Source organism: Megascapheus bottae, chromosome 5 (assembly GCF_031878675.1).
Source record: "Megascapheus bottae isolate mThoBot1 chromosome 5, mThoBot2.hap1, whole genome shotgun sequence".
Taxonomy (NCBI): Eukaryota; Metazoa; Chordata; class Mammalia; order Rodentia; family Geomyidae; genus Megascapheus; species Megascapheus bottae.
Genome location: NC_143513.1, coordinates 23,741,764 through 23,753,524, shown reverse-complemented (window position 1 = coordinate 23,753,524; position 11,761 = coordinate 23,741,764). Strand labels below are relative to the sequence as shown.

General features: G+C 43.6%; 2 protein-coding genes across 2 annotated transcripts in view; both read left to right on the top strand.

The window, feature by feature from the left end:
- Positions 1-378: 378 nt before the first annotated feature.
- Positions 379-11,761, top strand: part of Jazf1 (JAZF zinc finger 1) — a 318,398-nt gene continuing 307,015 nt past the window's right edge. The window contains exon 1 of the mRNA XM_090332809.1: positions 379-640. Within this exon, the coding sequence (XP_090188935.1) occupies positions 526-640 (115 nt within the window). The 5' untranslated portion in view covers positions 379-525. The remainder of the gene's footprint in view (positions 641-11,761) is intronic.
- Positions 945-3,567, top strand: LOC150063121 (uncharacterized). The gene is made up of 3 exons (XM_090332625.1): positions 945-1,140; positions 1,220-1,580; positions 2,108-3,567. The coding sequence occupies exons 1-3, from the start codon at positions 945-947 to the stop codon at positions 2,235-2,237; spliced, it is 687 nt and encodes a 228-aa protein (XP_090188751.1). The 3' UTR covers positions 2,238-3,567.

The following is an 11,761-nucleotide window of genomic DNA, read 5'->3' as shown; positions in this document are numbered from 1 at the left end:
AGGTGGCCAAGTGTAAAAAAGGAGTTCCCTGAGAGAGGCTGGGTGAACTCCCAGAGTGCCCACGGCGGAGAAAGATGCGTAATTAATAGATGTGTATCTGTCTAGTGAGACTGGCAAGCTCTGCCAGGTGAGGCCTGGGTCCGAGGCGAGCGCAGGCCGGGGCCGCACAACTGTGGCGCGCGCCGGGTCCCTCCTCCCAGCTGCGGCGGCCGCCCCCGCCCCCACCCTCCCCGCGCTCCCGCCGCCGCCGCCGCCTCCGCCGCCACCACCGCCACCGCCGCCGCCGCCGCCGCCGCCGCCGCCTCCGGGTGGCTCCACGCTCTCCTGCCATCTCTCTCGCCCCCTCTCCCTCCGTCCCGTCCTCTCCGCTCCCCTCACTCCGCCTCTGCCCCCCCTCCCCAGCCCCTCCTCTTCTCACCCCACCCCACCCGGCCTCCCTCCCTCCCTCCGTCCCTCCCTCCCTCCCTCCCTCCGCTCGCCCGGCGCTCGCAGAGCCGACACCAGGGGGGCTCTCGATGTAGCACCATGACAGGCATCGCCGCCGCCTCCTTCTTCTCCAATACCTGCCGCTTCGGGGGCTGCGGACTCCACTTCCCCTCCCTGGCCGACCTCATCGAGCACATCGAGGACAACCACATCGGTAAATGGCCCGGGGGTGGGCGGGGGTGCGGGGCGCGCGGAAACTCCTGCCCCGGCCACCGGCCCCAGGATGGCCAGGGGTGGCCGGGAGGGAGGCTGGAGGGAGCGGCGGCGGCCGGGCGTGCAGCCACCGGGTTGGGGGGCTGCGGCGGCGCGGGGTGCCGGGGGGAGGGGGGGCCGCCAGGGTGGGGGAGGGGGCGGCGCCCCGAGGTGCGGCGGCGGCGGCGGCGGGCGGGCCGGGGGGACCCCGAGGGGCGTGCACGCGGGCTGCGAAGTGGTGGCAGTGCGGGTGTAGCGCGGCGGGGATGCGGCGGGCGGCCGTGCGCCGGGGTGGCGGAGGGCGCGGAGGGCGGGCAGCCCTGGTGGAGGGACGCGGAGTTAGTTGGCCCGGGTGGTCGGAGCGGCCCGGGGCGCCGGGGGTGGGCGGGCGCTGCACCCCGCCCGCTGTTTCCGCCCCGGCGGGAGCTGTCAGGGCTCGGCAGCGGCTGCAGCGGCTGGGCGGTGGGGGGGCGGGGGTGGCTCCACCGCGGCAGCCATTCCGCTTCCTCCTCCCACCGCCGCCGCCACTGCGTCCTGTCAGCGCCGGTTGCTAGGTGTGGTGCGTCGGGAGGGGGCCGGGGCCGGCGGCGGCGGCTGGCGGAGGAGGACGCCGCGCTGCCATTGCCCCCGGGCGGGTGGCACGGCCGGCCTCGGGGACTGGAGACCCTCGTCCTGGGCCCCCGCCCCTGCCCTGGCCTGGCGTGGACGCCGGGCGCTGCGGGGCTTGAGGTTCCGGGTGCGCCCGCGGGCCGCGCCCAACGCGCAGAACCCGAGAGTCCCGAAGGCCCTGGGGCTGCGTCCGATGGAGACCGCCTCCGCCTCCCCGGCCATCGCCCGACGTTCCGGTGCGCCCTGGCTCGGGCAACTTTGCGATCTGCCTTTCGAATGGTGCTAGGCCCGAGGTGCGCGGGCTTTGCCCAGGGATCGCGGCGGCCTGCGCCGAGCCCCGACGCGGGGACGCGGGGACGCGGGGGAGGGGCGTCCCACAGGGCGGCTGGTTTCCCTTTACGCCCAGGGCCCGGGCACCTTTCAGTAAGTCCCATGAGTCTCAGAAGTCCTTGCACACATTGGCACACTTTTATTCGGAGTCCCTGCGAAGGAAGATGGGTTGGTTCTGATTCAGGCGGCCCAACCACCTGCCGGTGTGGCTGGCTGGCGCGTGCAAGTTGCCCTGTGGGCTGGAAGGCCACGAGGCCACGTGTTGCCCCAAGGAGGCTGGCTGGTTATTCCAGAGAACCTGGAAATTGCTCTGGGAAGTCCAAATGAATGTCATGCATTTAGCCATGTGGATGCAGCTCACGTTTCTACAAAGTTGAGAGAATAAATCACAACTGCTGTGTATTTATGCAGGAATAAAATGAGCTCCTTTGCTTCTTTGCACTCTCTTTGCAGGCCGTATGTGCTTAATAAGTGTTGTGTGTCTCTTTAGGATGGGATTTGATTGGCTATCCAGAATGGAAAATAATCATGAAAAATGCCTGCAAAGTGTCCTTGAAAAGATAATTCTGATGAGTAATTGTCCTGGCTTTGAAATCTTCCGAGTTTTAAAATATCTGTGAAGCAGCTTCTCCCATCTCTTCTAATGAAAGTGTGTCAGAAGAGCTGGACTTTCAAGTTTTGGTGGTCTTAAAAAAGCAGCTTAATGGAGTCACAAATTTGCTGATTCATATCATGATTGGATACACATAACTCAAAGTGCTCTAGTGTATGAATTAGGTTTGTCAAGAGGATTGGTTTAAAATAAAGCTAAAATCTCAGTGATGCAAATCTCCAATTTGTTCATGTGCCAACCTTTACTCCCCAAACTGAATGGAAAATAATATAAATAAGTAATGTCACCTGACCCATGGAAAGTTGTCATTGCTCATCAGCAGTTATATCAAGATAAGTCATTTATGTAAGCTGAGTAAGAATTTTATCCAACTGCCTCCCTACTTGGGCTACTTACTGGTTAAAACAAAACATAAATTATACTTAAATGTCTTCAAGACATTTAATGCCTCCAAACTGAATCCTTCTTGGGGATTTAATTTATCATTAGATGAGTTGAAATTTACTGTTGGGAGATGATGTCAAGGAGAGGTGGGTAGACAATTGAGACAATTGACAGAAAGGGTGGCAGAATGCAGTCATACTATTTAATGTATGAATGTGAAAATGAAACCAGGCAAATTGAGGAGATAGGTGGCATTGGGAGAGGAGAGAATGATGAAGGGAGTGATATTGATCAAGGGACATTGTAAACATAAAGTGACGAGTTGAATTGAAACCTTTTCCTGCAATTACTTGAAAATAAAAAAAATTAACTGTTAGTAAGTCATACAGACATATTTTATGAGGGCTAATGTGTACATTTTCTAAAACTCAACCTTTAAGTATTAGTATTTTTTTCAAAGGGCCAGTGTCTTTCTTTGATTGGTGAACATACTGAAATTTTAGTTTATATCATGAGCAGTGACTTATGCAAACTATGTGGCAGAGCTAACAATTACTATACTTGCAAAATAGTATGAACTAGTGAACTATATAAGAGTTCACTAGTAAGAGTTAATATGAACAAACACTTAAAATCTCCAATGTGAAGAATCTTGCTTAAGCTACTGTGTACCTCAGCTAAGAGGCCCCTTTGCTTTCACTTTATATGGAAAGAAATGAGATTGACCCTGTGAAGAATAAAAACATCCTGATTGGTAGGGAGTGTCATGCAACTATATCTGTGAAGAGACAAGAGGGAAAGTATCTCAGACAGTGTCATTTAGGAAAATTCTATATTTTGTTTGTTTTTTATTGTGATTCAGATATAAATGTTTATGGATAATGGTTACTTTTAAAGGTCAGTGATTTCATTGTCATTCAGTCATGAAGAAACTACCTACTTATTTAGCTTTTATTCAGGGTCTTCTTATTTAGCTACCATATGAAGAGATATACTTAGGTAATGGTTCCATGTTTCTGAATTCCCTTCACTTCAAAAATTATAGGGCCTTTTAATATGCTAAGTAAGAGCTCTGCCTGATCAACATTCCCTTGCTTCTTTTTGGGTATTTACCATTTAACCACTAGTCAAAACTCATACAGTGATGAAATCCAGGTTTCTGGGGGGATTTAGTGTATGTGTGTTTGCAGATTTTTCAAGGCCTGTGATTTTCATTACAACTGTAATATGTTCAATGCAAATTAAAGACATTAAGTTGTGAGTAACGATCTTTGCCATCATATATGTGTACATTTGACTCTTGTGGTTTTGGAAACTGAACTCAGGACCTTGCAAATGGAAGGCATACACTCAACCCCTGGGCTACATCCCCAGTTCATAATGGTTGATTTTCAACGATTCTCCTTTTTCATACAGAATAAGATTTGGACCTTAGAGAAAAAATGGAATTATGCTTTTCACAATCCCATCTTTACCAGTGTTTCTCCTCTTAGAAGAGTCCTATACCAATGTTCCTGTTTGCATTTCTTTATATTTTATGGAAGGTCAGCTCTGGAGTACCAGACTCCATAATCAACTCCAAATCCTCCCCCACTCCACTTTCATAGAAATCCCAGTTTTGTAACTGCGAAGTGCTTCTCCAACTAGCTCTGCTATCAGTTCATTCATAGCACTGCTGTTGTTTCCTGGAGACACTAAAGCTAGTCACATTTGTTAGCTTCTCTCATTGTGAGTAGGCACTTGAGTTTGTAGAAACACTTTTGGAATGAACATTGTAGATAGGTAAAGTTAAACTGGTAATCAGGAATCTTATAAACACCAAGAGCACTAAATTTATCTCTGAAAGTCCTGTCCTTGACCTGTAAAATGAATTGCAATATCACAGTGCTATGAAATCTTTTGGCTTTACATCTTGGAAAGCAATTGTGAAATCATTCCTAGCTGATAGGTTCTTTTGGTACCTTTGTAAAAGTATCTCTCTGTACTTTGAACTTATCCATGTAATAACGTACATTGAATGTATTAGACTGTCCCTGGCACAGTCTAAGTCCTTGATATTTTTGGGATGCGAAAGAAATAACGACCCCAACCTTAGGGCATTTTAACTTTTTCTGAAAGGAGATAGACAATAAACAATTCAAGTAAATTCTGTAGTGTGTTCTAAGGTGGCTAATTATAAATATAAAAAAGTTAGAGCAAGGCACAATAGACTAGAAGCAAAAAACTGTTAGAAATTTAACTAAGATGGCAGGAGGAGCTGAGCACCAGCAGCTGGAATCCTGTAATCCGGACTATGGAGGGGCTGAGATCTAAGGATCAGCATTTGAAGCCAGCTCAGGCAGGAAAGTTTGTGAACACTTAGCTCCAATTAGCCACCAAAAAACCAGAAGTAACCCATGACTCAAGTGATAACCTTGAGGGACAAGCTAAGGAACATAGCCTGGCTCTTCAGGTCAAGCCCTAATGCTGGCACACACAAACAGGTTGGCAGGAAAGACCCAGTGAGTGCTGATAAATGGGAGGCAGAACCTTGAAAGACAAAAGAGAATTAGCCATGAGCACAAAAGCAGCAAACACAGGAGAAACACACAATGCAAAGGTCCCAAGGCAGGACCTTGTTTCTTCAAGGGAGAAACAAGAATCTGACTCAGTTCAGTGCTTATAAAGTCAAGTCACTTAAAACTTCGCTCATATGGCAGAACTTGAGCTTTGCTAGCGTCCATGCAGACTTGGCAGCCACAAGCCAGTGGGGAACCAAGATCCAGTCACTGGGCGTGGCACCATTAGCAAAGACTGATTGGTTCTTGACCCTGGTTATTACCAGGCTTTTCTTTTTTTCTTTTTCCTTATTTTTTTCTGCCTTGTGAATTTTCTCATCTTCAGGGCCCAGGTAATAAATCCATGGGGGTTCATCTCATTGAATGTGGCTATAAATCATCTATTTAATGGAGGTCAAAGTTTCTGGAAAGAAACCCAAAGACAGTTACTATAAATAATGTAGAATTGAGCTCCCAGGATGGTTTAGTAAAAATCTGCACTTTGAAAGAAGCACTATATAGTAATCAGGTTGTGCAATGTATAGTAGCCCTTTCTGTCCCATATTTGCAGGAGAGCAAAGTAAGGCACAGAAAGGTGCTGGGAGTCTTTTGTTTTGTTTTGAGAACGGGTGAGCTAAGACTTGAATTCCAGACAGGTATTTGCTGAGTTAGGCCTCAGCCAAAGAAGTGGAGGATTTGACAGAAACCTCTTGATATCCTTTTTGGATATAGTTTGCTCTGCTTCCTCCTTTGGAAAGTAGCTCTGAACTAGAGGTAAGGCGATTTTAGATGCACGTATTAAATCTGGCCTGCTTGGGATTGAACACATTCCTCTATTGCTTGTCCCAACTCTCCCCCCAGCCCTACACAGACAACTTTACAGATAATTTAGCATGCTGCTCCTCTTCTGTTATATGAAGGTCATTATAGTATTTACCTCATAGTATGGTTAATGAGGATTAAATGAGATTATATATGTAAACTTCTTATCTACAACCTCAAATTATCTACATTCAATTACTTTTGCCATATGTGTGTTTACAAAATAAATATATGTGTAATTCTATGAATATATATATATATATATATATATATATGAAATAGGAGTTGTGTTTACCTATTTATGGTGCTGTTTGGGGCAGTTCACAACCAGGTATATTCCTCAGCCATCTTGAAAAGACTGAGAATGGCAAACTTTCCCCTTCTCAATACATTTGGCATTGTAGCTTCTAGCTACTTTTCTGTGTGGCCTGAGGCACTTTGGATGCTGGCAAAGGTTTTTGCCTCTGTGGAATGGGAAAGTGGTGTCAAGGCCAGCAGCTTCCAACATGGTTTTACCTTGTGGCCTAAATTTATTTGTAAACACCCAGGACTAGAAATAGGCATTATGCCTAGGCCTGTGGCCTAAATTTCCCTAAGGACCTTTTCTGTGGGAGGAGTGACTGAATGAATGAAAGGCTTGTTGCCACCTGCCTTGCTCTCCATCTGTACCCTGTGGCTTGGCATCTTCTTTACTCCCTTCCTGGTTCCCAAGAAGGCTCAGGTACAGAGCCAGGGAGGTCTGAAAAATGTATGAATGTGTGTGCGCGTATACATGCATGAGCGCACATGCGCGCGTGTACACACACACACACACACACACACACACACACAAACACACCAAGGGAACCCTAAATTTCAAACTTCACTGTAGTCTTAATAGATTGCCCTCTGTATTTTCACATTTGCTGTTTTCTCCTTGGTCAACAGTCACATCACCCCGTTGTTCAAGAAGCATTGTACTCATAGCCTGGCTTACAGAATTATGACCCCTTTGTATAACTACAAAATAACAACAATTAAATTTTTAAAAACCCAGTCCTTCTGAAAATTTTGTTAAGTTTCATGAACTTCTGATTGCTTCTGACATCTAACAGAACAGTATAATATAACTCCAAACTGCTTACAAATGTAGGCCTCCACATTCTTTGGAAAATGGTTTCCTCTAGAGTTCCTCTGTTCAAGAGACAGCACCTACCTTGACAGAATAAGGGATGCAAATTACAGTTGTTTTCAGAAAACCTGTTTTTCCCCATGAATGACAGTGAGGAAACCCCAAGGCTGGAGCAGGCTGCTAGCACTTTGTGAGAGGTTTTTCTACCACACTGCTTTTAGCTCAAGTCTGGGAGACAGAAGGCAATGTTAACTGAATTCTTTAAAAATCCTCGCTTTCTAAATTTTGCTCCATATCCTATATTTCTTTATATTTTCCCCCTAACCCCTCTCCATACTTGCATCTGGCTCCAGATTTTGAAATTGATGCCACATCCTGGGTGCTAAAGAAATGCTTACTAGGTTGCCTATATGCATTATATGCCTATATGCCTATAATCTAATAGGTAATAGATTTATTATCTACTAACTTGGTTCAAATGTTGAATCACAGATGATTATTTGGAACCTGAAAATCAGGAATGACCAATATCAGTAACTTATTGTAAGTATGTTTTTTAAAATGCCTTTAATTTCATATGCTAAATCAGAATAAAACTGCATTTCTCCACATAATAAACACTGGACTGTTGCAGTAGTTTATTTTTTAGAATTTTTTTAAAGGCTAGCTGAAATAGGGACCAGATTAGTATTCATTTTTAAGGATGAGATCTTTACAATAATTCATTTGGCACTTTGGCAAGAGTCAAAGGCACTCTCCCCGGGTCACTAACTGTAAACCTGCGCAGGGCCAGTGAATACTGACAGTCTCCTCATGGCTGCTTTCCCCTTCATAGCTCACCAGTGACCCCAGAAAGGAAACACTCTTCATTGTCAGCAGGCTACAATAGTGACCTCTTGATATGGACCTTTTGATGAGATGAATCCTGAAGGCCTCATTATTAGTTTGAAACATTCGCTATTTGATTATTTAAATATACACATATATGAGTACATATACACACACATGCAAACATATTCTGTATTATATATAATTTATAAGAAGGAACAATGCATATATATATATGTATGTACAGATATACAACATTATGCCTGTATGTATAATATATGTAATATAAAATGTACAAATATATAATGTATAATATATGTAATATAAAATGTATATAAATAGCATATATAGTAGTCCCTTTCTCTGTAGGAGATACATACTAAAATCTTCAGTGGATGCCTATAGTAATCTCTCTCTCTTCTGCATTTCTTCCCTTCCTCTTTCTTTATGGGACTTTTGAACATACACACACACTATATTTTTTCCTATACACTGCCATCTGTGAGAACATGTTTTCTCTTTATGTCTTCCACCTATAAATTTAACACTTTTTCCCTCGTAAGTAAACATTATTATTATGCACTGTAGTCATTAACTTTTGCAGTTTTGTATCTTACAGTAAAATTAGTATGCATTTCTGGGTCTGGTTTTGTTTTTTATAATTTTTTTCTTTTCTTTTTTTTCCTATTTATTTTTATTTATTTATTGCCAGTCCCTGAGCTTCTTTTGCTTCTTATGCTCTAACACTTGAGCCACAGCACCACTTCCAGCTTTCTCGGAGTAGTTTATAGGAGGTAAAAGTCTCATGGACTGCCCTCAGCCTCCTGAGTAGCTAGGATTACAGGTTTTTTGTTTTTGGTAAAACTGACGTTTGAACTTAGGGCCTCATACTTGCAAGACAGGTAGTCTATCACTTGAGCCATGCCCTCAGTCCCTTTTGGCCTTCATTATTTTTCAGATATTGTGCTTTTGCCAATTGTCTATGACCCTCCAACCTATTCCACCTTGATAGCCAAGATTACAAGTGAGAGCTACCATGTTCAGCCCCTCTAGCCATGTGTTAGAACCCTGTCAACTGAAAACTTCTCTGAAGCCATCCATAGAGAAAACAAAAACTATGGATCATGTCACTCTGTCACTTGACATTACACATGTGCTTAACACAGCACCTTCACCACGAACCTCTTGCTCATGCCTGTAATCCTGGCTACTCAAGAGGCTGATATCTAAGGATCATGGCTCAAAGCCAGCCTAGGTAGGAAAAGTCCATGATACTCTTATTTCCTGTCAATCACCAAAAAAGCCAGAAGTAGAGCTGTGGCTCAAGTGGTAGAGTACTAGTGTCTTAAATACAGAAGCCTCAAGAGCAGCTCTTAGACTTTGAGTTTGAGCCCTGGGATGAGCACACACACACACACACACACACACACACACACACACACACACACCTGAAGCAGCACCTTTATTCCATCTAATTCATTCAATGAAAGCATTTTGAATGCTAATTTAGCCACCTAATTCTCCATATATAACAGGATGATATAGAAGTAGTAGTAAAAGAAGGGAATCTGTAGAGACATGTTTATGCAGTCCAAATAGATTGAAGACTCTGGTAGTCAGCATAAGTAATTATAAATAATGCCCTACTTTTAAAGTACTAGACATCAGTTGAAGGAGATAAGGGGTTCCTAGGTTTCTGTGTAAACTCTAAATACAGAAAGCTTTGTCTCAGCAGATGAGTGTGCTCTGGGCCTCTGATTTCCTCCTCTGGCTATTCTCACAGTGTTTGAGAATCTGGACTCTACTCATCTTCAGGACACATGTGTTTCTTAGACCACACATAACCTGTTAATGGATTCGATTTGTGAGATATGCTAACTACATCTTTAAAAGGATCTTCTGACACTAGACATCTGGTGTTTGGTACCATCTTAACCAAAAGGTGGACAACATGTGGTTGACACTACTAATATTCTTCCCTGATTGGGAGCTCTCTTTTCTGTATTGGCTTCACTTCACTAATCTCAAATATCTAAAGGAAAATATTTACTCTCAGAATGTACAAATAGCAGACAAAATTTTTGTTCAAAAGATTAAGTTATCTATACAGTTCCCTTGAAAGGCTAGAATAAAGGAATCAAGTTTGTCAGCCCCTGGAAGATGATGGCATTTTTAGTGTTGATCTGATATATTTTGTAAAGTAGTAAGAATGATTCTCATTGGTAGCTTGTAGGAATCGGGATTGCTGATTCATAACCACTATGTAGGCCAGGAAAGTTTACACCAGTAGCTTTCAGCCTAGGTAGCCATCAGAATCCCTGTAGGAACCTAGGAAAATAAGAATGCCCTGGCTTGGCCTGGAGTGGTCTATGTTGAGCATCTGATTTTAACACTTCAGAGGCGATGCTAATAATACATGTTGTCAAGATTGGAACTCACTGGTTTACACTAGTGAGTTAACTAATATTTTAAGGATTATGGCATTTTTTTCAAGAGAAGTCAAACTTTTAGAAGGGTGTGACCTATGGGGTTTTAGCTCTATTGATTCTAGTTTTCCTCAAGTCAAGAATTTGATTTAGGGCAACTTTGAAGTTATGATACTATCTCGGCTGTGCAGTCAGCCTGGAAATGCTCAAGCTTGGGAGCCTGTGGGCCTCAAATTCAAGGTCTCTAGGAAACAATAGATGTGTGACCTGGCCATGTTCAATGTAATTGACTCTGGCAAACTGGAGAGCCCTTCCATGCCTTAAAGAGGCAGCTGCAGCTTAGCTTAGCCCAGTGTTGTTTTGTTGGAGAGTGAGCATTTTTTTTGGTGAATACTGTTTTTGTTGCCATTATTTGAGAAAGACAAGTTAGGATTAGTATTTTTATGTAAACTCTTATCTTTAAATGTTGGCAACTAGTATTAATCACGTTAAACAAAACAAAACAAAAAACTGCAAAACTATGCCAGTCAATGTGTTTAATAAGAGATACCAATGATAGGCTGTATGTTTTAAGGAAGCTCCTACAAATGGTGTATATGACATTGGTGAAACTATTTAGTTCCCCTAGGCCTTAACTTACATCAGACTGGGATGGAAACTCCTCTTTGGATGCTATATACCCCTAATAGACTTTGAAATGTCACATACTGAGATGTTGGAAGCTTATTAGGAAAACTCCAGGATAGGCCTCAGACAGTAATATCTGAGGTGTTTCTTATTGTTAAAATATTTAAGTGGGACCTCATTGGCTCTTACCACTAATCTTAGTTACTCAGGAGCCTGAGATCTGAGGATCAAGGTTCAAAGACAGCCTGGGCAGCAAAATCTGTGAAACTTATACCTCCAGTTATTCACCAGAAAACTAGAAATAATCCTGTGGGTCAAAGTGGTAGAGTGCTAACCTTGAGCAAAAAAGCTCAGAGATATAGAGATTACCTCCTTGAATACTTGTTTGTTAAACATGTCATTTGAAATATGATATAAAAAAAAGCTCAGGAACAGTGATCATGTCCTGAGTTCAAGACCCATGACTGACAAAAGAAAAAAATTAAATACTTGATTCTTTAGTATCAAAATACACTGTGTCAATATACAAAGATAGTATAATGAAACCCACTAAAAGCTATTTCAAAATAGGCACAAAAACATGGGGAAAAGAAAGAGCAATAGAAGATGATGAAAGTACAATATATGTTTTATGGAAATATCATAATGGAACCTCTTTGTACTTAATATGCTATAATAAAAATTTTAGAAAAACTTGAATTCTAAATGCTACTTGAAATCATTTTCAGTCTCACAGGATATATGCCACTGATGTTCTCCTTTAAATGGGATCCATAAGTAGGCTGCTGGACCATGC

Excerpts from the sequence above, each read along its gene's own strand:
- LOC150063121 (XM_090332625.1), top strand. The coding sequence starts at position 945 with ATGCGGCGGGCGGCCGTGCGCCGGGGTGGCGGAGGGCGCGGAGGGCGG. Across the intron at positions 1,141-1,219 it reads GCGGCTGCAGCGGCTGGGCG|CGCCGGTTGCTAGGTGTGGT; the intron begins GTGGGGGGGCGG and ends GCGTCCTGTCAG. Across the intron at positions 1,581-2,107 it reads CGAATGGTGCTAGGCCCGAG|GATGGGATTTGATTGGCTAT; the intron begins GTGCGCGGGCTT and ends GTGTCTCTTTAG.